The sequence below is a fragment of the Gossypium raimondii genome, chromosome 1 (assembly GCF_025698545.1).
Source record: "Gossypium raimondii isolate GPD5lz chromosome 1, ASM2569854v1, whole genome shotgun sequence".
NCBI lineage: Eukaryota > Viridiplantae > Streptophyta > Magnoliopsida > Malvales > Malvaceae > Gossypium > Gossypium raimondii.
In genome coordinates this window covers 31,506,790-31,532,903 of record NC_068565.1, presented here as the reverse complement: position 1 = coordinate 31,532,903, position 26,114 = coordinate 31,506,790, and the positions used below count along the sequence as shown (strand labels likewise).

At 34.8% G+C, this 26,114-nt stretch overlaps 1 protein-coding gene across 2 annotated transcripts; it reads left to right on the top strand.

Annotated features, from left to right (window-relative positions):
- Positions 1–910: 910 nt before the first annotated feature.
- LOC105785585 (uncharacterized protein At2g02148) lies at positions 911–5,101 on the top strand. Of its 2 annotated transcripts, XM_012611695.2 has the most exons (9): positions 911–1,034; positions 1,230–1,440; positions 1,540–1,666; positions 2,082–2,429; positions 2,516–2,678; positions 3,111–3,234; positions 3,532–3,594; positions 4,249–4,506; positions 4,688–5,101. In XM_012611695.2, the coding sequence occupies exons 2-9, from the start codon at positions 1,279–1,281 to the stop codon at positions 4,787–4,789; spliced, it is 1,347 nt and encodes a 448-aa protein (XP_012467149.1). In that variant the 5' UTR covers positions 911–1,034; positions 1,230–1,278; the 3' UTR covers positions 4,790–5,101. The 2 variants fall into 2 exon arrangements, with proteins under 2 accessions (XP_012467149.1, XP_012467150.1); XM_012611696.2 differs by lacking the exon at positions 911–1,034 and having other exon boundaries at positions 1,077–1,444.
- The last annotated feature ends 21,013 nt before the right edge of the window (positions 5,102–26,114 follow it).

Genomic DNA, 26,114 nt, shown 5'->3' with positions numbered 1-26,114 from the left:
AAGATGAAAATAAAGATATAATTTTATCCTTTTAATTTATCTTTTATAGTTAGATTAATGATTAATTAACCTTATTTTAATTAATTAAACATAATTAACTTAACTAATCAAGCCATTAACATTATATAGTGCATTCTTCTATCACTTTCCACTATCTAATATAAATAAAAGGTCCAAATGCTCATTTGGTCCTTTAGCAATTTAAAATCATTAACAATTGGACTTTTTCAACTTTTACGATTTAGCCCTTATAGCTTAATTAATTATTCATTTATCAAAATCAAGGGGCTAAATTTTAATTAACTTTTATCCTAACATCACAAATATTAAATAAAAATATTTACAGACTCGAACATCGAAAATGAAAATTTGAAACTATCATTTTCGACACCACTAAAAATCGAACTGTTACAACTTTTACCCCAAAAAAATGCTATTCTAATCTCAACCTTGAACAACTCGGGACTCTCGGCACTAAAATATAAATTACCTCCAATAACATTTATATATACTATATTATGGCATACCTATTATTTGAATGAAAATATTAACATAACAATTTTATAAGCAAATTGATATACACCCTAAATATGACTTGGATTGAAACAGTAAGATTATGTTAGTAAAAGTCATAATAATTTGGATTCAATTTTATTATTTACATTTTTATTATGTATATTTATTTTTTTAAGTTTATCAAATTACAAAATGGTATAAATACTTTCAAAATAATTATATATATTTTTATAGCAGAAAATAATTTTAATAATTTTTTAATTAATTAATTAGTTATATCAACCCAATTATTTCCTTATATGCATCATAGAGTATCGATAAAAACCATGCTTTTAAAAAAAATAATTTTTTAAAAATTTGATGGTAAATAAGATAATAAGGATAACAACGGCGACGAGAGCAAAATAAACAAAGTAGCTTATGAAAAGGGGATAATAAAAAAGAAAAAGAAAAAAAGAGTCAAACCCTAGTGGTTTGGGAAGAGGTGTGGAGAGAAAAGAGCGAGGTTTGGGTTTGAGGTATGGTTTCAGGCTTGGATTTTTTTGTTCTTCCCTTTTTCTTGTGTAAATAGCCGTTAAAAAAAAAACTTTGGCCCTTCCTCCTCTCCTTTCCCCGCACTCCAACCAGAGAAAAGATGAAAACCCTAAAGCTTGCTAGTTGATACCATCATGGCTTTTTCTCTAATAGTGTTTCTCTTTCTTTGCTTTTGGCAGCCTAAAACAACGAGGCGAAAGAAGAAAGTGTTGAATTAAAAATAAAAGGATGGGGAGTAGACTTCCAGTCCAGCACTACAGTAATTCCTTCATCCCCACCTCTCTTCACGACCTCAACACAGTTGATTCTCGACCTTCTGAAATCGACGCCGTTGATGCCACTGATGCTTTGGATCACCACGATCACGACCATCCCGATTCCACTACTGTTGTCTGTATACTATCATTTCTTCTTCTTCTTCTTCTTCTTCTTCTTTTTTCCCTTTTTTCTTAAAAAAATTTAATGATCTTTTTTTAAATTTTGGTACAGGAGTGTTTGCATGAATCTTATAGAAATTCTTTGCCAATTCATGGCGTTGGAGCGGAGGAAGAAGATCGGTCTAGCTTAGACAATGGTGATTCTTCCAGAGGAGCTTTCAGTATTTTGACAATTGAAGGTATAGACAAATTTTGATTTAATTCTTTAGGCTTCAGTTGCTGCTTTTATTTATCTAGGTACTTCTTGATACTGTTCCACTTTTAATTTATTTTTTTCTGCTTCCGGAAAAATTTGCTTTAAATAGAATGCAATCGACTAAAATGCAGTACTAATTTTAACATAATTATTTTGTTCTTTATAAAAACAATTCTCTGAATTTTCTCTTGAAAATAAGTTTTCATATTGTAATTCTTTTAAGAGTATTTTTGGCTTTTCGAATCCGTATGCTAGTTTTGCTCTTTTTTTTCCTGAGAAAAAAGTTAGTATTAAAAATAAAAAGCAAATTGTTTTAAACTTTGAAATTGGTTTTAAATTCTGTGAATAGAGATTGACTATTTTTTTTTTTCCAAAATTGGACTTTTTTTAAATCACAGATGTTTCACCTATTGAATCAGCAAGGGCCAGATTTTTGCAAATCATAGTGGATAACTTTATTAAAGACCATGTGATTGAAGTGGTTGATAACGAGTCACCTGTGGAATATAATGCTCAGTCAGGACAAGAGAAACTGAATAAGAGAAAGATAGGAGATATACAATATGAAGGCGATCCTAGGTTCGCTTTGCCCTTAATGTATGTTGCCAATTTGTATGAAACTTTAGTTAATGAAGTAAACTTGAGGATTGCTTCCTTGAATGGCATTCGTGATAAGACCATTGGGGTAGCGCTTGAAGCTGCTGGCGGATTGTACAGAAGGTTGGCTAAAAAATTCCCTAAAAAAGGTAGCATATTCTTTTGCGCCATATTATGAGGATAATATCTTGTTGCATTTCTTGAAAAAGTAATCTGGCCCTTTAATTTATATTAGGTTCTTATATGTATAAAAGAAGAGAACTTGCAACTTCTCATGAAACAAGGACAAGGTTTCCAGAACTAGTTATACAAGAAGAAAAGAGAGTTCGTTTTGTAGTTGTCAATGGTTTGGATATTGTCGAGAGACCAAATAATGTGCCTGTTGAGGATGCTGAGTGGTAAGTTCTTCCTATGGATTTGTTTTCTTTGCATCTGATTTCTGTCTTGGTCTTTATCAGCATCACTCCATTTATTTTACTAGTTTGTCAGTGCATGTGTCTGCTATTTCTTATTTATTTGACTAATTGATCCTCCCTAAGGAGATCGGCATATGCTCCTTCGATGGGTTGCATAAGAATCAACTTATTACTTTTCGCTAATCAAAATTCAAAAGTTAGCTGGATTCTCATGACATGACTCACTTGGTTGTATCTAAGTTTCCATTTACTAGCTGGATTCTCATAATATGAGTTAGTGCATAGATAACTTTTTTTTCCATGCATTAGAGACTTCCTTAACTGCTGACAAGTTGGACATTTGGACTTTGAGGATTTTGAGTGACTTTTTTCCAATGTGCGGACTCCCTTTGACTATGTCTTTATTTGCTCAAGGTTTAAACGGCTAACAGGTCGGAATGAGGTTGCTATCTCTGCTCAAGACTACAAGTTTTATTCTCCAAGGCACAAGTATAGGCGTGTCACATCAAACACAGTATCTAACATCCCTGCTTTGCCTGTAAGCTTTGTACCTTCTTTTCCAACTTGATTCTTAATCTTTGAACAATAAGGTCCACTGGATATTTCTGGAAACCTAATTTCCAATATTCCTTAAAACTCTTTAGAATTTATGAGTTAGGTCCAAGCTATGGAAATATGACATAAAATCACTTAATACATACTATAAAGGTGCATTTATCTGTTTAAGGATTTAAAGGTAATGTTAAGGATTCTCTCTGTCTCACTCATTGTAAGTAAAATTTCCATTTGTTTGCCCATGAAATATATGATGTTGTAATCATTTATATTTTTGCAGGCATTCTCTGGCAGTGACAGTTCTCCTTTGTCTAATGCACAAGGGTTTCACACCGTCAATGAAGTAAGCTCTTTGCTGATAAGAGTTGTTTGGACAGGAGTTTCCATATAACTGCATTAAATTTAGCATGGAGAAGAGAATGTGTTTGTTTGTGTTTCTAAAAATAGAAATCTTGGAGTTTAGAAGTAAATAGATAAGAAATTATATATACACTTACTTTCCTTTTCTTGTTTCTGAAAATGGATAAGCTCTTTCTATTCTACTTGCTTAGCTAAACCAAGGAGGTTATTCCATATAAAATTTGGACGAGAAGGATAACAGGCCCAGACAGGTCCTTTCTCCTCTTATGTTCAATTTCATATATTCTTCAGCAGTAGAATTTTCATGATTGGAGCCTCTTACAAATCCTAGAAGTTTTAAAGGGAAAAACTTTGAACTTATTCGAAGATCAAGTTAAAAATTGTTTGTAGTAAGCTGAACTTATTAGACATTTAAAGAACAGTTTAATGAAGAATTTGTTTGGATTATGAATTCTGGATATTTTCCGTGGACTCTAACATTTGAAGAGAAGTGTTAAGTGCGTTGCAAGTAAATTCCAAATGTCTTACCTCCTATGAAAACATTCCAAATGACTTGGGTCAGCTATTTTAAACTGTATATAGTGCCACAAGTTGTATTTGATATTGTTTTTTGGCTATACTGTTTCAATTATTGCAGACTCAGCAGCAGACTCCTTCCAAGCATCATATACCAACAATGTCACATCAGCCTCAATTTCATCCTATTCACCAGAACCATCATCAACCAGTTCACCCAAACCAACATGGAGCTCATTTTCCCCAGAATCATCAATGTGGGCCACCACCCCACTTACCTGAAATTAGTCATGCTCACCAGTCACCAACCATGTCTCAACACATAGCTTGCTTACAACCCTTAACAGGAGGTCACGTTGGTGCACGCTTGCATGTTATGGTGAGGGACTCTATTGGCCTTTTTCCAATCTTTAGTTTGCATGCTTGCACTTTGTTGTTTGTGTTTTATAATTTACATGCTTTAATGTCATTGCAAAAGCATAATAAAGGAATGTTTATGCATTTGTCGATAAAAAAAATCATTATATATACTGACCTCACGTGAAATGCTTACCTTTCAGCCTACAAATCCAGCGAAATACTGCGATGAATGTGGGGCACCTTACCTGAGGGAAACATCCAAGTTCTGTTCAGAATGTGGTATAAAGAGGTTAGGGATATGATGCAGTTCAACATGATTTATTTTGAATACCCAAAGTCAATAGGGATGTTTTATATTTGGTTTTTTGGTTGTTTCCAAATATCATCATTTAGTCATGAGGTTTAAGTAATTAGTTCCTGGAAGGATACCCTCATAGTTTCTCAAGCTTAATGTGCTCTCCTTTGTATAAAAAGAATGTATTAATTATAGTTTAGTCTGGCAAAGAAAGCTGAGGCCATTATGCATATACATACTTTTTGAGGGTCAATTCTTGATGTGGTCTAAATTTTGTTTCATAATCTTTTGAGGAAAAATATGTCTTACTGTGGAAAAACTTGTGAGCTATTTTTTATAAGCTACCAGGATTTTGCTGTAAGATACAGAGTAGTAAGGGTCCTTGAAAAGGATAATCATTGCTAATTGCTTAATGCTAACAACCATTTTCTTTGTTGTATATTATCGATTATGTTGCCATCCCCAATGGGGCAGGTATTGTTGTTCAACCTGACTTGATTTTTACCCTTCACCTGTAACCTCTTCTGAGAAAAGAAAAATTACATGATCTCGTCCTGCCTTAAAATATCCCATAAATTTTTTATTTTATATTAATTCTTACAAGATTAAATAATATATATTATAAAATTTTATAAAAATAATTAAAATGCTATAGTCTTATTAAGTTTTTAAGTATATTTTAAGCCTAACTTGATCAGACCCCAAAACTTTAACCTGCCTTGCGCACTTTAAACAGTCAATTCTATCTACACCATAATATAATTAGTTTCCTAAGTTGTTTTTGTCTTGATTTTTCTTTCATAATATTATTTTTAATACCAACATAATACAATTAGAGAATTTTTGGATTTGTGTTGTTTTTGTGCTGTGACGTGTATATTTTTGTAGTAATTCAACTGGGATAAAATTTTGTGACATGATCTGTTCATGTTGTTTTTGTAATTTTGTGTGCTCAAAGCATCATAAATTTATATATTTTTGTTACATGCTAATAATCTATTTCATATAAATTTTGATGCATTCATCTATTCAGTTGTGTTCATGCTATTCTTTTTGTTTCGACATGTTTTAAATTTTGTGAGAATTTACACATATATATTACAATTACTGTCGAAACCGTCTTTTTGAAAATAAAAAATTTAGTTGTCGACTTTAAAAAATAAAAACTGGAGTCGCCACCGATCCTTTATTAAGGTGTGACCGGTCCACCTTAAAAATTATTCTGGTCTGCGAATTTTGAAAACAGGTTCGGGAGTCAGTTATGCACGAGGAAGGGTTAGCACCCTCGTAACGCCCAAAATCGGTACCAAATTGATTAGTTGATGTCTTTTGTGTCGAAAGTTAAAAAAGATTTTAAAATAAGCTTGAATGATGAAATTTGCAAAAGGATATCCAATTGTTCAAGTCATATACGGAAATCGAGTCCCAATACGTTAGGGTACAATTCCTCATAATTCCCCAAACTTGAATATCACTTTTATTTTATACGAAAATCTTCATTTCGAGAAAGTAACATGCCACACCCAATACGTTAGGGCACAACAAGTTAAGTTCCCAAAAATAATTTTTATGCATTTTGAATAAAAATGTTCTCGGTCATTTAAGATTGACAAAGAAAATCAGAACCCAATACGTTAGGGCTCAATTTTCCTCGAAAATCCCAAACTTCCAAAAATACTTTTATTCAAAAAAAAAAAACCTTTAAATCAAGAAAATAATTTTGATGAATGGTAAAAACCAAAATATTTTCAAAAAGGGTATGTTTTAAAAAAAATAATGTACAACATGCTACAAAACTTTAATATAAAACACATATGAGTACATATTTACAAAATATATATACAAGTGTAGTAAACAAATCTGCAGGTAGATATGCATATATACTCAACACATATACAATTATACATAAACAAGACGGAATGTGATATATATATATATATATATATAAAATGCATGAAGGTGTGAAGGTGAAAATAAAATATACACATACGTTAATGCACATACATAAGTATACAAATGAATAACAAAATTCATAAAAATTTCTCAAACATGCATATATAAAAACATATGTATTATAAAATGTAGATGTATACGCATATATATGCATATTTATTTTAAAAAACTATGGAAACAGAATATGTATAAAATGTATAAAATATGCGTATATAAGAACTAAAATATGTATGTATATATGTATCTATTTTTAAAAATGTATAAGTATGTATGTATTGGAAAATTGTGTAAATACGTATATGTATATATTTAAATACCTATATATGTACAATATGTATATAAATAACGGAATATATAGAATAACAAAAAATGTTTATAATAATTCAAAAAATGTATATATATATGTTTGTAAAAAAATTATGAAGAATAATATATAAAAACATAAGTATACATATTTACAAAAGTAAAAAAATTTGAAACTAAAATATAAAAGTATATATAAATATATAGAAGTTAGGAAATAAAAGAGAAAAATAAAACATGTGTATAAAATATATAGGTAGACGTGTACTGTAAAAAATGCATATATATATATATTATATAAAGTAAATGCATGTGGATGAATGTAGAGATAATAATAGTAATAATGATAATATATAATATAATAATAATAATAATAAATAATAATAAAAATTTTAAAAACGAATTACAAAAAAAAGGAAAAAAATGGTTTAATTTGAACAAAAGACGAAAAATAGGGGCAAATTCGAAATAAATTAAAAAAAAAGGACCAATCTTGAATGCGTAGGAAACAATGGAGGACCAAAAGGGAAATTAATCCCGCCCTCCTAAACGCTGCGCAGCACGGGATTAAATCGAAACAAAATTAAAATATGCAGCTAAATTTAAAAAAAAACAAAATGGGCTTGATTGAAGCGCCTCACAAATTGAAGGGACCAATAGCGCAAATTTACCCTTTAAGGCCAGAACGCGCGGATCCCCCCTCCGGGTCGGGTTGACGCGCGGGTCATGGCACCCTAAACGGCGCCGTTTTGCCGATGTTTTTGAAACCCAAAATTCCCCTTAAAAATTTATTTTGCTTTTTTGCCAATTAAAAAAAAAACCAAAATGACCCTAGCCTTCTCTGCTAGGGTTCTTGTTCTTCCTATTACCGCCGCCGCCGTTAGGCCGTCCTTTGGCCTCCGATTTCGACGGAGAAGACGCCGGATCGACGACTCCGACGACCAGGTAAGGCTCTTCTCCCTTTCTTTTTATTTTAAATGAAAAATAAATAAAAAAATAAAAAACACAATTCACCTTCAAAAAAAATAAAAATAAAAATTGGAATCTCAGTCTTTCTTTCTATTTTCGTCTCTTTACACTGCCCAAAAATTCCCCCCATTTACAAATTTTCTATGGCTTTAAATAGCCGAAAATAATAATGCAAATCCCCTCTTTTTCGTCATTCATCGATTGTTTGTTGTTGTAGGTTCAACATGCATAACGTCTTGTGGGCGAGGAGGCGGCGCACGAGAGGAGGCTTGCTCCGATCTTTGCGGCGTGGAAAGAGAGGCTCCTAGGGTTTCGTTTTTGGTTAAGCTTTGGGCTAGGTTTAGTTTGGGTCGGTGTTGGGCCATTCTAGGTTTAGTTGGGTCATTTATTGGTTTGGGCCGGGCATTATTGGGCTTGTCTGGTGCCCTCTTTGCTCATTGTCGTAACGGAATAGAGCAAAGACTAAAAGCCCAATTGTGCCCGGTCTTACTGAGCCTCGACTTTTTCAAGATACTTTTTACTTCAAATAACCTCATTCCTTCCTCGCATCTTGAGGTATAGGCCGGTGCTTTAATCTACTCCTTTGCAATGTATGTCGGGAGATAGGATTCAGTATGTTGTAGCTTCTCAAAAGAACTAAATTTGCTATCTTTAATCTGCTCCACTGCAACTTCAGGGAGATAAGACCTGTAGCTTCAATTTGTTCTGCTACAACTTAAGGATAAATCTGACGCGATCTGCTCTACTGCAACTTCAGAGAGATGAGATCTGCGATTTTAATCCACTCAACTGCAACTTCAGGGAGATAGGGTTGATTTCTTTTGTCTATTCCACTGTTGCCCCGGGAGATAGAATTACTGGCTTCAATATACTCCACTGCAACTTCAGGGAGGTAAAATCTGCCGTTTACGACTGTTGCCCAGGGAGATAGAATTACTGGCTTCAATATACTCCTTTGCAACTTCAGGGAGGTAAAATCTACCGTCTACGATCTGCTTCGCTGTCTATGCAGGAAGGCAAGATCTAAAATCTTCAGTCTATTCCACTGTTGCCCAGGGAGATAGAATTACTGGCTTCAATGTACTCCACTGTAACCTCAGGGAGGTAAAATCTGCCATCTTCGATCTGCTCCACTACTGTTTAGGGAGATAAGATCTGTAAACTTCAATTTGTTCAACTGCAATGTCGGGGAAACCAGATCCGCCGTCGTAGCTTCAATCTGTTCCACTGCACTGTCAGGGAAGTAAGATCTACCGTTGTGGCTTCAATCTTTTTAATTGCAATATCAGGGAAACCAGATCCGCCGTCGTAGCTTCAATCTATTCCACTGCACTGCTAAGGAATTAAGATCCGCCGTTGTGGCTTTAATCTTTTTAATTGCAATATCAGGGAAACCAGATCCGCCGTCGTAGCTTCAATCTGTTCCACTACGCTGCTAAGAAATTAAGATCCGCCGTTGTGGCTTTAATCTTTTTAATTGCAATATTAGGGAAACCAGATCCGCCGTCGTAGCTTCAATCTGTTCCACTGCACTGCTAAGGAAGTAAGATCCGCCGTTGTGGCTTCAATCTTTTTAATTGCAATATCAGGGAAACCAGATCTGCCGTCGTAGCTTCAACATGTTCCACTGCACTGCTAAGTAAGATCCGCCGTTGTGGCTTCAATCTTTTTAATTTGCAATGTCAGGGAAACCTGATCCGTCGTCGTGACTTCAATCTGTTCCACTACACTGCTAGGGGAGTAAGATCCGCCTTTGTGGCTTCAATATTTTTAAATTGCAGTGTCAGGGAAACCAGATCCGCCGTAGTAGCTTCAACCTGTTCCACTGCACTGCTAAGTAAGATCCGTCGTTGTGGCTTCAATCTTTTTAATTTGCAATGTCAGGGAAACCAGATCCGCCGTCGTAGCTTCAATCTGTTCCACTACACTGCTAGGGGAGTAAGATCTGCCGTTGTGGCTTCAATCTTTTTAAATTGCAGTGTCAGGGAAACCAGATCCGTCGTCGTGACTTCAATCTGTTCCACTGTACTGCTAAGTAAGATCCGCCATTGTGGCTTCAATCTTTTTAATTTGCAATGTCAGGGAAACTAGATCCGTCGTCGTGACTTCAATCTGTTCCACTACACTGCTAGGGGAGTAAGATCCGCCGTTGTGGCTTCAATCTTTTTAAATTGCAGTGTCAGGGAAACCAGATCCGTCGTCGTGACTTCAATCTATTCCACTGCACTGCTAAGGAAGTAAGATCTGCCGTTGTGACTTCAATCTCTTTAATTGTAATATTAGGGAAACCAGATCCGCCGTCGTAGCTTCAATCTGTTCCAAGCTTTAATCTGCTCAACTTCAACTAATCAAAGCCTTAACGCTAAGGAAATAAGATTCGCCGTCGTGGCTTCAATCTGCTCCACTACAACGCTAGGGAGATAGGATTAGGTCTTCAGTCTGCTCCACTGCAACTTCAGGGAGATAAGACTTGATATGATATGCTCTCTGCAACCTCAGAAAGATAAGATCCGTATGTCAATCCGCTCCACTGCAACCTCAGGGAGATAGGACCGATTTTTTCAACTTGTCCTCTGGGGAACATGACCTGTATAATTCATATTTATGAACCTAATTATGCCTAATGATTAGGATGTCATGATCAGAATGAATCACATGGTCCTAACTAGACATGTATAAATGACGTTTTAATGAACGCAGAATGTCATTTTTTTCGAGAATAATCCCGCTTAGGCAGTCATTACTCAAAGTTTATTAAAGTTTCATCACTAATGTGTTGTAACACATTTTTGCTCAGCTGGCGTCTCCAAAGAAACACTTAGTCAGATTGCCCCACTGTAACCTTCAAAGTTTAATCTACTGGGATGCAAAAATTTGTACCATCTTTCTCTCGTTGTAACCCAAGAGTAAAAGATTTGGCCTTTTCTCAATTCCCTACTATCACAATTCAAGGATACAGGGTGTGAAACTTTTTTGTCTCTTACACCATTCCCAGGGTGTTGTACCAAATACTTATGCACAAATGAAGAAATCTTCTCCAAGAACAACTTCCTCTTATTATTCGGTGATCATTGCTTGCTTGTTCATTGAAGCTTTGTTACCAACACGACATCTTGCCATTTGTTGGACAAGAAAATTCAAAGGGATAGTCTTAATTTAGACTCTTCTTTATTAGATTTCCAGCCTAGTGCGTTCTAAACAATAGTCCTGTTTGAGGTTCCTATATTATTCAGAAACTTCCAGAGTAATATGCAAAACTTCCCTTGTGAAAGTTTTATTAGTCCATTAATTATTATTCTAATGCAACATGCTTGCAAGAGATCATATCAATGGGTAGGAATAGAATTGATTTAGAGCATGGCTCTGAGATGAATAGATTATCCAAGATAATAAAGATGGATAACAAAGAAAATGATTTAGGAATGCATATCTTAGCAATGAACGAAGTGTTCCAAGAATAACAAAAATGGTATAAGGATTAGGTGCCCCAGATATTGCAGCTTGAACTTCTCTGTACAGACTTTCTGAAGACCATTCTGAGTTTAACATGTGTTTAGGAGATCTACAATACTTCGTCGATGCCCCAAGATGTCGCTACCCTTTCCTATTGATTCGTGTATGCAAGACCCTTTGCATGCCCCATTCGATCGATTTGAGCTACTCTGCAAATTTCAAACGCCATTTTGGTCAACATTTGAGCCGCCCTTTTTGGGTTTTCAACTCAAATCCCCTTTGGTCTAAGGCGCCCTTTGCGGGTTTTCACCTTAGCCTCTCCATTTTTGCTCAAGGCTCCCTTTGTAGGGTTTCACCCTGGTTTTTTTTTGACTCAAAGCGCCCTTTGTAGGCTTTCACCTTGGTCCCACCTTTTTTAAGCAGAGTATTTCCTGACTGAATCTGAGTTTACAGGACTTTGTAAATTTTTACCATCCATCTCATTCAAGATCAAAGCTTCTCCAGAAAAGGCTTTCTTTATAACATATGGACCCTTCTAATTTGGCCTCTATCTTCCTCTAAAATCCTTTTGTATAGGAAGGATCTTTTTCAACACTAGTTCCCTCTTGTGAAATTCTTTGGGACGAACCTTCGGGTCTTCCTCTTAGGATAAAATGTAGAGAAATGACAATTCGACTTCAATGAGTAAAGCTATGATAAGCCAAAGAGGAGGATATTGCCCCAGCAAAGAAAGTTTACTGCATCGTTCATAGCATTAATGTTGAACCTACTGCCCATTTCTGACATCATGCTGTTATTCAGATTACAAGCTAGTGCTTAACCCGAGCATATCTGGGTATGACCATGTGAAGACATCATTGAATTCTTAGGGTAGCTCTATAAGGTCCCGCCTCGTCTTTGTGGTCATGTCAATCCCAATCTTCACCAAGCTCACAATTTCTGATAATTCATTGTGATGTAGGATCTGTCTATCCTCTTATTCTATCACCCTCCTCAAGTCTGGAGATAACAATCTATGTCATCTTCAAAGTCATGAGATCCCTCTAAACACATGTCTCACTCAAAAAGAAATTTTGAGTCTATAGCAGCGTCACTCATGACATTGATATCTAGGGACCCATAGTAGGTATCCAAGAATATACAAAAGGATGTATGAATAATATGAATGAATGAATGAATGAATGGTTTGGTAGAAAAAATCCAAAAGAATGAAAAAAGATGATTGTGATAATGTATTTCATTAAAATAATAATGTTCAGACATGAGCCCATTTCACAAAGAAGTTCTTATTGCTTCTAGGCTAAAAGCAACAAGTGTGTTCTGAACATTACTCTAACAGACTCTAAATAACATAGGGGTTTCCTCTGCAGCCCCATTATTTTTAACACCTCCCAGGCGAATATCTGACCAGAAAGCATTGCATTCCCTCAATTATCAATCATGATTGGGTAATGGATTTTCTGCGCTTGATGAGTCATCGAACTTGACAACACCCATGTCGATGAGTCTTTCAACTTGCTTCTTGAAGGCAGTGCAATTCTCAATCGAGTGTCCCGTAATTCCTGCGTGGTATTCACATTGTGCGTTCGCATCATACCATTTGGGATACGGAGGTTGTAGAGGCTTCACTGGAAAAGGAGAAACAACACGTGCATTAAACAAATTCTGATACAGTTCCCTATATGACACCGGAATTGGCGTGAATTGGGGCCTCTCAGTGTTTTGCCTTGTACCAGCTTCCTGTCTCGATGAACCTTGTCGGTTAGCAGCCACCTTTCTTGGCTGACTCACAGTAACTGATTTAGAGTAACCCATGCTGTTCACCTCATCTTCTCTTCTCATTGAGACTGATCTCTTGTTACTCTCTCCAGCATCGATCTTTCCATTTCTTATGGCATTTTCAATCATCTCGCTATTTATGATTATGTCGGGAAAGCTTTTTGTGGCACTCCCCAACATATGTGTAATGAATGGTGCCCTCAGTGTGTTAATGAACAGCATGGTTATTTCTTTTTCCAAGAGTGGTGGCTGAACTTGGACTGCGACCTCCCTCCATCTCTGTGCATACTGCCTAAAGCTTCCGCTCGGCTTCTTCTCCATATTCTGAAGGGTGATTCTATCAGGAGCCATGTCTGTCACATGACTATATTGTTTCATGAATGCTTACGCCAAGTCCCTCCATGAACCAATCGTGGCATGACTCAATTGATTATACCATTTGGATACTGCCCCTGCAAGGCTGTCTTGGAAACAATGTATCAAGAGTTGGTCATTGTTAACGTATCCAGCCATTCGCCTGCAGAACATGGTGATATGAGCCTCTGGGCAAGTCGTCCCATTGTACTTCTCGAATTCAGGCATCTTAAACTTATGAGAGAGTACTAGATCTGGCACTAAACTCAGCTCTTTTGCGTCAATGCCTCGATAACTTTCAGTGACCTCCATCGCCTTGAACTTCTCCTCGAGCCACCTACACCTTTCCTCTAACTGTTTCGGTAACTCCTCCTTCATTCTTTCCTTCTTAACCACTTCATCAAAGTCGAATGGCGAGTTAACGGGATTATTTTCGAGATTAGAACCCGCCCGGTTTGGAGGTTCAAATACCGGCCAAGCTGCCGAGGCATGATGGTGACGAGATTTTGCGGGTATTCACTTGAGCTCGCTCATGTGGAGGGTGAAACACGGAGGATAGAAAAGTTCATCATCATTTCCCTCATCGACATCTGCCATAGGGCCCTTTCCTTTGTCACCTCCCTTAGTTATCAGTCGGGTTAACTTGGCCACTATATCCTCTTGAGATTCCCCCATCTTCTCAGACATTTCTTGCTTCATCTTGTCTAACCGCTCCTGCATTTGTAGCTGAAGCCAGTATTGCATCTCTTTCTGGTACTGTTCGAGCTTCCTCTAATCTCTGATCCATATCTTTTGTCTTCGCTCGAGTGCCGTATCGGTGCTGGGTTGGTTGATTGGATTCTAGGTTAACTGAGCAATGATTTTAGTTAATTAGGATCTTTGAATAATCTTTGATGCATATGATGTAATGAAATGCGAATGCATGAAATGAATGCATAAAGAGACGTTGATTCTGATTCAATTCCATTTAGAAAACCTTACTAGAGGACAAATTTCTTTACATAAAGCGGATATATATATACGGCTTTGCCCTCATACTCGAAGCAAAGACATCTTCTCTTTTTTCATCCGAATGTTAAGATAAACCTCGCGAACTTCCAATGGATGTCACTGCTAGCTCCTTCTGCTTGATTCTGGTCGCAATCCGTTGTCTGCCTATCCTCGTAATGCTCATTAGCTTCTTTAAGAGATTTGGAACGTTGAAAGCTCTTAGACAAATCATCTTGAATCCTCGGGCCCCAAAGTAAAGTCACGAATTCTTCTGTCGCCCTTCTTGTATTTCTTGGAATATATTTAGGCAGCCGTATTATTTTCCACTTTATCAAAAAACCCGTATTCCATGACAAGCTTTCTAAGTTAGTAATCGAATGTGAATCAACACCACTTTTCTATAATGCAAATGCAATGTAATCATGATGTCATGCAATCAAAACAAAATAAACCCAAGTCAGTATCAGGTATAAACATTAATCCAATACAATCAAGAAATAATAAAAACTCCTAGTCAGGTATCTACTAAGGTCTAGAGTACTTCTACCTAGGGTAAGTTCCTAAAGCTCACTATATGAGGCTTAGTTTCTAGAGTAAGGGTACCCGAACCAATGATTCCTCGATCCTCACCCATTATAGGCTCATATGGACCGAGTTGATTCGAGGGGACACATTTCCCTATGGTCGCACGGAGATGAAAATCTCACGAAGACATAGGTACGGATGTATCCCGGAAGCGGTCCACTATCCTGTACGGAGGTGAAGACCTCACGAAGGACTAGTTTCTCGCTCCCACTTAAAGGGTAAAACTGACCATGTAATGCAAAATGTAAATGCAAATACAAAGTTGCTAACACCATGACGGGAAAAAAAATCAATGAGTATGAAGGGAACTCATGAATTTTTTTAAAAAAACTTTTGATTTCCGACACAAAGACAAACATAATCAGTTTATGGCTCGACTCTCTAAAGTCCCCAGCGAAGTCGCCAAGCTGTCGAAACCGTCTTTTTGAAAACAAGAAGTCCTCCTAAACGCTGCGCAGCACGGGATTAAATCGAAACAAAATTAAAATATGCAGCTAAATTTAAAAAAAAACAAAATGGGCTTGATTGAAGCGCCTCACAAATTGAAGGGACCAATAGCGCAAATTTACCCTTTAAGGCCAGAACGCGCGGATCCCCCCTCCGGGTCGGGTCGACGCGCGGGTCATGGCACCCTAAACGGCACTGCTTTTGAGATGTTTTGAAACCCAAAATTCCTTAAAATTTATTTTGCTTTTTGCCAATTAAAAAAAAAACCAAAATGACCCTAGCCTTCTCTGCTAGGGTTCTTGTTCTTCCTATTACCGCCGCCGCCGTTAGGCCGTCCTTTGGCCTCCGATTTCGACGGAGAAGACGCCGGATCGACGACTCCGGCGACTGTGTAAACTCTTCTCCTTTCTTTTTATTTTAAATGAAAATAAATAAGAAAAATAAAAATAAAAAAACACAATTCACCTTCAAAAAAATAAAAATAAAATTGGAATCTCGGTCTTTCTTTCTATTTTCGTCTCTTTACATCGCTTAAAAATTCCCCCCATTTACAAATTTTCTATGGCTTTAAATAATAGAAAATAATAATGCAAATCCCTATTTTTCGTCATTCATCGATTGTTTGTTGTTGTAGGTTCAACATGCTTAGCGTCTTGTGGGGGGGAGGCGGCGCACGAGAGAAGGCTTGCTCCGATCTTTGCGGCAATTGGAAAGGGAGGCTCCTAGGGTTTCGCTTTTTGGTTAAGCTTTGGGCTAGGTTTAGTTTAGGTCGGTGTTGGGCCATTCTAGGTTTAGTTGGAGTGCATTTATTGGTTTGGGCCGGACATTATTGGGCTTGTACAATTACAAATATATATTTAAAAAATTATAAAATAAAATTAAACCAATATAAAACATAAATAAAAAAATTTAAATAAAATAATTAGCAAGGCTTAAACAAAGGTACTACTAAAGAACCGAGGGCGTCAACTTTTTACTAGCAATGTCAAGGACGTTTTAATTAGTTTCTCATATTGTATTTAAATTTATTCTATATTAGGAATTTGCAACAATATTTACCAATTATCGCGCAGTCCTTCGAATGTTGGAATGCAAAGGACTGGTGCCTTTAAGAAATGATAACTGCACGCGGTCCTTCAAATTTTGTATGTCCTCCCATAACGGGGCCCACTTCCAATAAACAAGTTTCTTCCTCTAAATTAATAGATCCCGTGTGTTGCAAACTATATTATACAAACAATTTTATTTTTTAGTCACTTTTATTTTGGTCTCTCAAAATATAATCTTTCCAACTTGGTCACCCTCATTTTAGTCATTCAAGTGTTAAATTTCTAACGTCAGTTCATCTCATGTTATTTGTTATATTAACAATAATTTTCATACAAATCAAATTAAAATTCAATCGGCCGGTAATAATTTTTAAAAGGAAAAGAAATCAAATATGTATATTTGCTAACATACATATTTAAATGTTGTAGATTATGCACACTTGAGTGTTTAGAACATGTTGGATTATTTTAATTAAAAGATTAGATTACATGTCATTATATTTAAATTTATAATTTATAATAAATTTAAAAATAAAATAATTTAGATGTTTAATAACTTAATTTATTATACAAAAATGATATAAAATTTAGAGGTATTTAAATGTGATTAATTGACTTAATAATTTGAAATCTATTATAACTATATAATACCAAATTAATAAGAGAAATAATCCAAATATGAAACAACATATAAATAATACATAAAAATTATTAATGTGCCAAACTTTCTCTGACTATGCCAAAATAATAATAAATAAAACAAAGACACGAAGAAATGAGCTAATTGTAATAGTGTAAATACTTGCAAGTTTATATGTTCATAATTGTAGTATTGTGAGTTCAGAATACTATAATAAATATTTACAATCTAATCATTTGTTTAATAAAGACTTAGACGCGTTTTTGAATATATTTAAATTTTATATTCATTTTGTGTCGTACAGTGACTTAATTTAAAAAAAAATATGTTTCATCTCAGTTCGTATTATATTTTATACAATTTTTATAGTGCAATTTAATGAAATATTTATATTATATTTATTTGTTTTTCACATATTTAAATTGTTAGAATTTTTATAAACTTTTACATATTAAAATATGCCATAAATAAATTTATATTTTAATTTAATAAAAAAGGAAAGATTTAATTACAATGAAGAGTAAAAAAGAATTACAATAAAAGTAAAAAGATTAATGTAATAGGTCAATTTAGCCCGGGCTCACAAAAAAAAAACCCAAAGTAATAAAACAAAGTTCAAGTCCAGTCCAAAATTATATCATTTGGCCCGATCGGAATGGCCCATTACTTGAAAATGTTGAAGGTCCATCTACAAGCTTGACGCATATGGAAACATAATCTTCAAGGATATGCAATCTTAGATATGATATGCAATCTTAGAAGATATGATTTTGTAATCTTAGAGATTTAATTTGTAGATACCCTTTAATCTTAGCCGTTGATGTAATTGATCTGTACCGTTGGATTTGGGGAGGCTCAACTATAAATAGCTTCATTGTAAGACACTTGAGTTTGGAGCAATAATAATTCCTAAGAGCATTAACTAAAATTTCTCCTTCTCTTGCGTTCTTATTTTCTGTGGCTTGTTTTTATTTTGTTCTTCGTTTCTTTTTAAGTTGCTTTCATTTGAGTTGGATTTTGGTGGAGGAATTTCGTTGAATCTTCATATTGTGAGAGTTAAGCTGATTTAAGCCTTTTTTTAAAAACTTTTTTATCTATCCATTTAATTGTTTAATCATTAATTATTCTTTTACTTTTATTCGTTTATTTATCCATCAACTTTCTTATTTACATATTGTTCATTCATTTAACCATTCTTATCATTCTTTTATTTTCTTCCATTAATTATATACTTTATTTGTTTTAATATTATGTCACACATGTTGTTTATTTTTAAAACTCGTGTTATAAATCATCCATTTTAAATTGTTTGATTATTTGCTTTAAATTTTTTCCATATATTATCAATTGCAAATTTTTGATACTATCTATTTTATATACCATTTATTTTAAGATATTTTGTGTATAACTTGTTCTAAATTCCTTATTACACAATATCTATTTTAAACTATTTTATATATTATTACTTTAAATATTACCTATTTTCATTTTTTATATATTATTTATTCCAAACTTATACATATATTACCTACTTTTTTATATATAATTTATTTATTGATTTGTATATTGTTGATTTCAAATTTCTTTTTCCTTATTATTCATTTTCAAATTCATTATTTTTAAATTTGTTTACATTTTATTTTGCCTTATGTTTTTTTTATACTCTTTGTTTTAAATTCATTGGTCTTTGATTATTGATGCTAATATTTAAATAATTGCCATTATGTGTTTTATAAATTGTTTATTTATATTTTTATATTGCCGTTTTTTTATCAAAGTTTTTAGTCATTGTTTTAATATTGTGTCAATTTTCCCAATTTTAAAAAAGAAAACTTTTAAAAATAAGGAAATATTCGGTACTTTGGAGCTTTGAGAAAATTGTGCCCTAACTTACTGGGATTCGTTTTTTATCCAAATAACCAAATATCCTTTTTAAACTTTAATGCATGAGACAAGCTTAGTTTCGAGGGTTAAAATGTCGTATCCTAACTTACTGGATGTGACATCTTATTACTTCGGGACAAGGAGGTCTTAACATCAAATTCGATTTATTCAGGTTTTTAAGGAGAATCGTATTTTAAAATCTTGTCAAATTTTCGACATTAGGACGTTAATTAATCAATTAGGTACCAATTTTTGGACGTTACGAGGGTGCTAATCCTTCCTCGTGTAACCAACTCCCGAGCCTTTTTTCTCGAATTTGTAGATCAAAATCATTATTTTAATAAATCAAAATGTTTTATTAAAATGATTAATCTCAAGGTGATCCGATCACACATCGAAAAAATATTGGTGGCGACTCCATTTTCGTTTTAAAAGTCAACCCCGTTTTTCAAAATAAAAATGGTTTCGACAGCTTGGCGACTCCGCTGGGGACTGTTTTGAGAGTTGAGCCACAAAATTGATTAATTTATGTTGTAACAGGTCAATTTTGATCTGGGTCTAAGGACCCAAAAAAAAAAAAAATAAAATAAAGTCCAAATACACGGCCCAAGACCAAAAAACAATACAAAACCAAAACATAAAAACAACCTAAGACCCATACCAGACAACCCAAATAAAAGCCCAAAGACCTAGGGTCTGACAGGCCCAAAACATTAAGTGGTTTCGGTAAGATAGAAACCCTAGTGTCCTAAGGCGCCGTTGCTGCCCATGTGCCTCTGTAGCGCACTCGTCGCCCAAGGTAGCCTCTGTTTGCACCAAAACGGCAAGTTGACTTTGCCACAGACCTGCAAACAAGGCAAAAAGAGAGACAGAATAGCAGAACGAAAGCAAAAGCAAGAAAGGAACAGTGATATGACAATGTAATCGTGGCTATAAAAGCCACGAAAATAACCATGTAATGGACACACTGAGAATCCAATATTAAGAGAACAGAGATCAGTTCAAAAGGTTGATATTTACAGTTATTATTTTCGCTTTAATCTACTGTTATTATTATTTTTATTTACATACAGAAATAAAACAAACAAGGAAAGGGGGATAAAAACTTACCCGTATTCGAGTCTATGCCGCCGAAGACGGCCGAGGGAGCCACCTCCGATGATAGGTGGCCGGAAATCGAAAGGTTTCTTGAGATTTGGGGACTTTTTGTTAATATTTTAGAGATTCCGGGGTTAGATTTGGGTTTAAGGGCTCGAAAAGGATCGGATTGGAAATTTTACCCTTTTTCGACCACCGCACACGGCGGTGCCGTCGCTGGCAGCCGACGCGATGGCTGGTAACCGGAGTTGTGGACGGACCAGAGCCGGACTGAGGGGCTGGGGAGAGAATTCTATTGAGGGATTCTTCTTTTTTTTTATAAGGGTTAAAATGAATTTTTTTGGAATTTTGGGGGCTTTTATAGGATACCAAAACGGTACCGTTTCGATGTTACCCCAGATACCTAAAACGGTGTCGTTTTGTGCCATCCGACCCGCGCGGTGACCCGAACCAGGGGAAGGATCTGTGTGTTTTTGTTGGGGGGATATTTGGCGGTAAGGTCCCCCGTGTTTTCTCCGTTGTGCAATGTGGTCCCCTTGTGTTTTTTCAATTAGGCCGCATAATTTCTCGCATGTTTCACTTCGATCCTTATTAGAACGCAGCGTTTTGGAGGCAGGGATTAATTTCCCTTTTGACCCCTCTCTGTTATGTGCGTGTTCAATAGGGTTCGCATATTTGTGTTTATTTCGAATTTGCTCTTAAATTTCTGCCTGGATTTCAAACTAGTCCTTCTGTCATTTTTGTACTATTATTATTATTATTATTATTATTATTATTATTATTATTATCATTATTATGTATACCTTTTAATTCCAAATTTCATATTATATATATACATACATATGTTTCTTTTACATATTTTATGACTTCAAAAATATACATATATACACGCATACTTTTTATAATATATATATGTACATATTTTAACTTTTGTAAATATATACATATAAACCTACTTATATATATTTTATTATTTTATTTTCATAATTTTATATACATACATATATATACATACTTGTACGTATTTTTATATTTATTTTAAAATTTATACACATATCTATTTATATCTATATACCTATCTTTTTTTATTTTTTCTCTTTCTTTTAATTTTTTCATAAATATACATATATACATACTTATATATGCTTTCTATTATATCTTATAATTTATGTATATGCGTATATACATATATCTTTTACATTTTTATTCATGTTCTTTATTTACGTTTTCGTTATTATTTTAAGAGAATGTTACTTTTATTTGCTTATATACTTGTTAGTTTGTATAATTGATTTGTCCTTTTATTTATCCTTCTTTTAGTTGTTGTTATTGCTCGTATTATTTATGTGTACATCATCGTATTCATTTTTATTTTGTTACACATATTGATACCGTGATTCATTTCTACTATTTCGTGTTAGATTAATTTATTTCAATGCATAAATTACGATTTTTGAATAAGCAAAATCTCGTGTTTAGATTCAAGAAGGTCGTACCCTAACTTACTGGGTTTCGATTTTCACAATAAATCTAAATACACGAATCCTTTCAAACTCAAGTTTTAAAAGATCTCGGGAATTAAGAGGAGATCGTGTCCTAACTTACTGGGCATGATCTTTTTTTCTCAAGTTTTAAATGATCTCGGGAATTAAGAAAAGATTGTGTCCTAACTTATTGGGCATGATCCCCTTTTTTAATCCGAGATGGCTAAATATCTTTTAAATAAGTAATTTTTTTGGCATTCATTCGTGTATCGGGAATTCAAGACATTGTGTCCTAACTTACTGGATATAATTCTCTTTCTCGATTAATGTGAAATATGCCTTTTTCTCGAAAATTTTCAACATTTCAATAAAGGATCGTATTTTAAATCTCTTTAAAGTTTTCAATCTTTGACACTAAGACATTAATTAATCAACTAGGTACCAACTTTGGGCGTTACGAGGGTGCTAATCCTTCCTCGTACGTAACCGATTCCTGAACTCTTTTTTCTAAATTCCGTGGACCAAAATCGTTGTTTTAATAAAAATTAAATCATTTATTAAAAACAACCACTTTTCGAGGTGACCCGATCACACCTCATCAAAAAAAGATTGGTGGCGACTCTCATTTTCGTTTTATTTTAAAAACCCAAGTCGACCTCGTTTTATCAAAAAAATGGTGTCAACATCTGTCTTAGGGTTGAAAAAACAAAACTTGTTTTAAAATTCATGATATCCCTTTGCATTCATGGTTTTCTTGCTTAGTTGGTCTAAGTTCATTAGTGTTTTTGCATTGCACCTTACATGAGTTGGATGATTTTACCCTCTAAGTAGGAGTGAGAAACTAGTTCTTCGTGAGGTTTTCACCTCCGTATAGGATAATGGATTGCTTTCGGGATACATCCGTACCTATGTCTTCGTGAGATTTTCATCTCCGTATATCCATGGGGAAATGTATTCCCCTGAACCGAACTCGATCTGCATGAGCCTATAATGGGTGAAGATCTAGGAATCGGCTGGTTCAGGTACCTTTGCTCTAGAAGCCAAACTTCATGTAGTAAACCTTAGGAACTCACTCTAGGTAGAACTACACCAAACTCTAATAGATACCTAAATAAGTGTTTTTTGATTGTATCGTATTTTATGTTTATACATGATACTGACTTTTTGTGTCTTACTTTGATTGCATGACATTTCATCATAGAAAAGAGGTGTTGATTCACGTTTGGTTGCTAAATACGGTTGTCCGAATATGGGCCAAGAAAGTATGACGCAAGAGGGGTAATAGTCTAAGAGAGGAGTACATGACTTTGCTGTGTTGCCCGAAGATTCAAAGTTGACAAATATTATTCGAGAGTCGTCAACACCCCGACATTTTTCTAAAAAGCTAATGAGCGTTATGAGGATGAACGAGTAATGAGTAGTTGCTCGGATCAATTAAAAAGGAGCTAGTAGAGGCATCTATTTGAAACTTCACGAGATTCATTTTAGAATGATCAATGTCTTCGCTTGGGATATGAGGGCAAAGCCACATATTTATCTGCTTTATGTAAAGAGATTTATTTTCTAGTAAAGTTGCTCTAATAGAATTGAACTAGAATCAACGTCTCTTTTTGCATTCATTTCATGCATTTGCATTACATGACATCATATGCATTAAAGTCTACTAAAAGAGTTTAATTGATTAAAATTATTTCAGTTTAATCTGGAAACCAATCAATAAACCAAACACCATTACGACACTCGAGTAAAAACCAAAGACATGGACCAAAGATTGGAAAGACTTGAATAGTTCCAAAAGAAGATGCAAGACCAACTTCAGTTGCAAATGCAAGAGCAGCTAGCTAAGATTCAGCAAGATGTGATGGACAAAATGCTAGAGTCTTAAAGAAACATGATGACTTAGTTGACTCAACTATTGGCTGGGGGAAATGATAAAAGAAATGGCCTTATGGTTAATACTGAAGAAGGAGACAATGAGGACCTTTCTATCCTCCAAACTTTACTCATCCACATGTGCAGACCCAAGTTGAGGTATACCTGCACAAATCCTCTGTCACAATCAGGCCTCAGCAGTTTCAGGCCGGTGCCTCAATACCAATGAACTTTCAAGAAAGATCAGGCTCTGACCTAGGAGATAACCTTATTAATCCTATTATTCCTAATTTCGATGAAATGCCTGGAAAAGAAAAAATAAAGGATAAATTGCCAAAACAGCTAGAGGAAATGTGTAAATGGCTCGAAGAAAAATTCAAAGCAATAGAAAACGCTGATAGTCATTATGGAATCAACGCTAAAGATCTGAGTTTGGTTTTAGATTTAGTACTTCCTTACAAGTTCAAAACTCTAGACTTTGAAAAATACAATGGAACCAATTGCCCTGAGGCTCACATCACCATGTTTTGTAGAAGGATTACTGAATATGTTAACAATGACCAACTGCTAATACACTGCTTCCAAGACAGTCTAGTGGGGACAGCATCCAAATGGTACAACCAATTGAGTCGTACCAAGATTAGTTCATGGAGGGATTTAGCACAAGCATTCATGAAGCAATACAGTCATGTAACAAATACGGTTCCTAATAGAATCGCTCTACAAAACATGGAAAAGAAGCCGAATGAAAGTTTTAGGCAATACGCTCAGAGATGGAGGGAAGTTGTTGTCCAAGTTCAGCAGCCGCTTTTAGAGAAAGAAACGACGATGCTCTTTATTAACACACTAAAAGCCCCGTTCATCACGTAAATGTTGAGAACTGCCACAAAAAGTTTCTCAAATATAATCATGAATGGCAAAATGATTGAAAATGCCATCAGAAATGGAAGAATAGACGGAGGAGAGAGTAACAAGAAGTCAGCCTCAGGGAGAAAAGAAAATGAGGTGAATAACACAGGTTACTCAAAATCAGTTACTGTAAGTCAGCCAAGAAAGGTGGTTGCTAGTCAGCAAGCTCCATCAAGGCAAGATCTTGGCACAAAGACTGAGAAGTTCCAATTTACACCAATCCTAATTTCGTATAGGGAACTATATCAAAGTTTGTTTGATGCACATGTTATTTCCCCTTTTCACGTGAAACCCTTACAACCCTCATACCCCAAATGGTATGACACAAACGCCTAGTGCGAATACCATGCAAGAATCATGGGGCACTCGATAGAAAATTGCACTGCCTTCAAAAAGCTAGTTGAAAAATTCATCAATATGGGCATCGTCAAGTTCGATGACTCATCTAATGCAGAAAATTCGCTACCCAGTCATATTGATAATGGAGTGAATGCAATGTATGAAAAAGTGTTGGGAAACGTTCACATCAATGTCATACACGAAGACAACTGAAAAAGGACCTTGTTAGATATCTACCCTTATAAACTTGGGAGTGTTCTAAATAATTAAACTGCAGAAGAAATCCCTGCAGTATTTAGAGCTTACTCGGAGTAATGTTCAGAACACACTTGTTGCTTTTAGCCTAGAAGTGATAACAATCCTTTGTGAAATAGGCTCATGTCTGAATGTCATTATTTTAATGAAATATATCCTGGAGATTATTTTTGAGCCAATATTCTTCTTTACGAATAATTATTTTTTGATTCTTTCATTATTTTGGATTTTCTTCCACATCATTCTTTCATTCATAATCATATTGTACAATTAATTATTCATAAATTAACACATTCTTTGTATATTCTTTTGTACCTACAATAGGTCTTCAGATATCAATGACATGAGCGATGTTGCTACTGACCCAAAATCTCCTTTTGAGTAAGATATGTGTCTAGGGGGATCTTAGGACTTTGAATATAACTGAGATTGTAACCTATCTCATGATTAGTTAAGAATGGTAGGACAAGATGAAAAATAGATCCTACCTTACAAAATTCAGTGGACAGTGAGCCTAGGAGAAAAGAAAGAGATTGGAGCTTGTCTTACCATCAAAACAAAGCGAAACGTCATATCAAGATATGTCTAGCTTACTAAGACGTGTGGATGCTGTTAAGGCTAAAAGGTCTATAAGTGTGTCAGAAGGACACATACTAATAGTTTTATGATAGCCAAGTTAATCATAAGGTTTCAGTACTATTGGTCCACCATGGAAGGGGATTACATCAGTTATGCCGTAAATACCAATTTGAGGAAGATAAAACTTATGTGCCTCCTCCATTTCTTCACAAATTTTTTATATATGGGGCATGGACGTGATGGGGCCAATCTCGTCAAAAACTTTTAGCCAATATCGATTCATCTATGTGGTCTTTGATTACTTCACCAAGAGGGTGGAAATAGCTTCCTATGCCAATGTTACAAGGTCGAAGTCACTAAATTCCAATTTAAAAAAAAAAAGATCAGGTA

Coding starts and splice junctions, on each gene's coding strand:
- LOC105785585 (XM_012611695.2), top strand. CDS start 1,279: ATGGGGAGTAGACTTCCAGTCCAGCACTACAGTAATTCCTTCATCCCC. Junction 1,441..1,539: donor ATCCCGATTCCACTACTGTT/GTCTGTATACTA, acceptor ATTTTGGTACAG/GAGTGTTTGCATGAATCTTA. Junction 3,235..3,531: donor CTAACATCCCTGCTTTGCCT/GTAAGCTTTGTA, acceptor ATATTTTTGCAG/GCATTCTCTGGCAGTGACAG.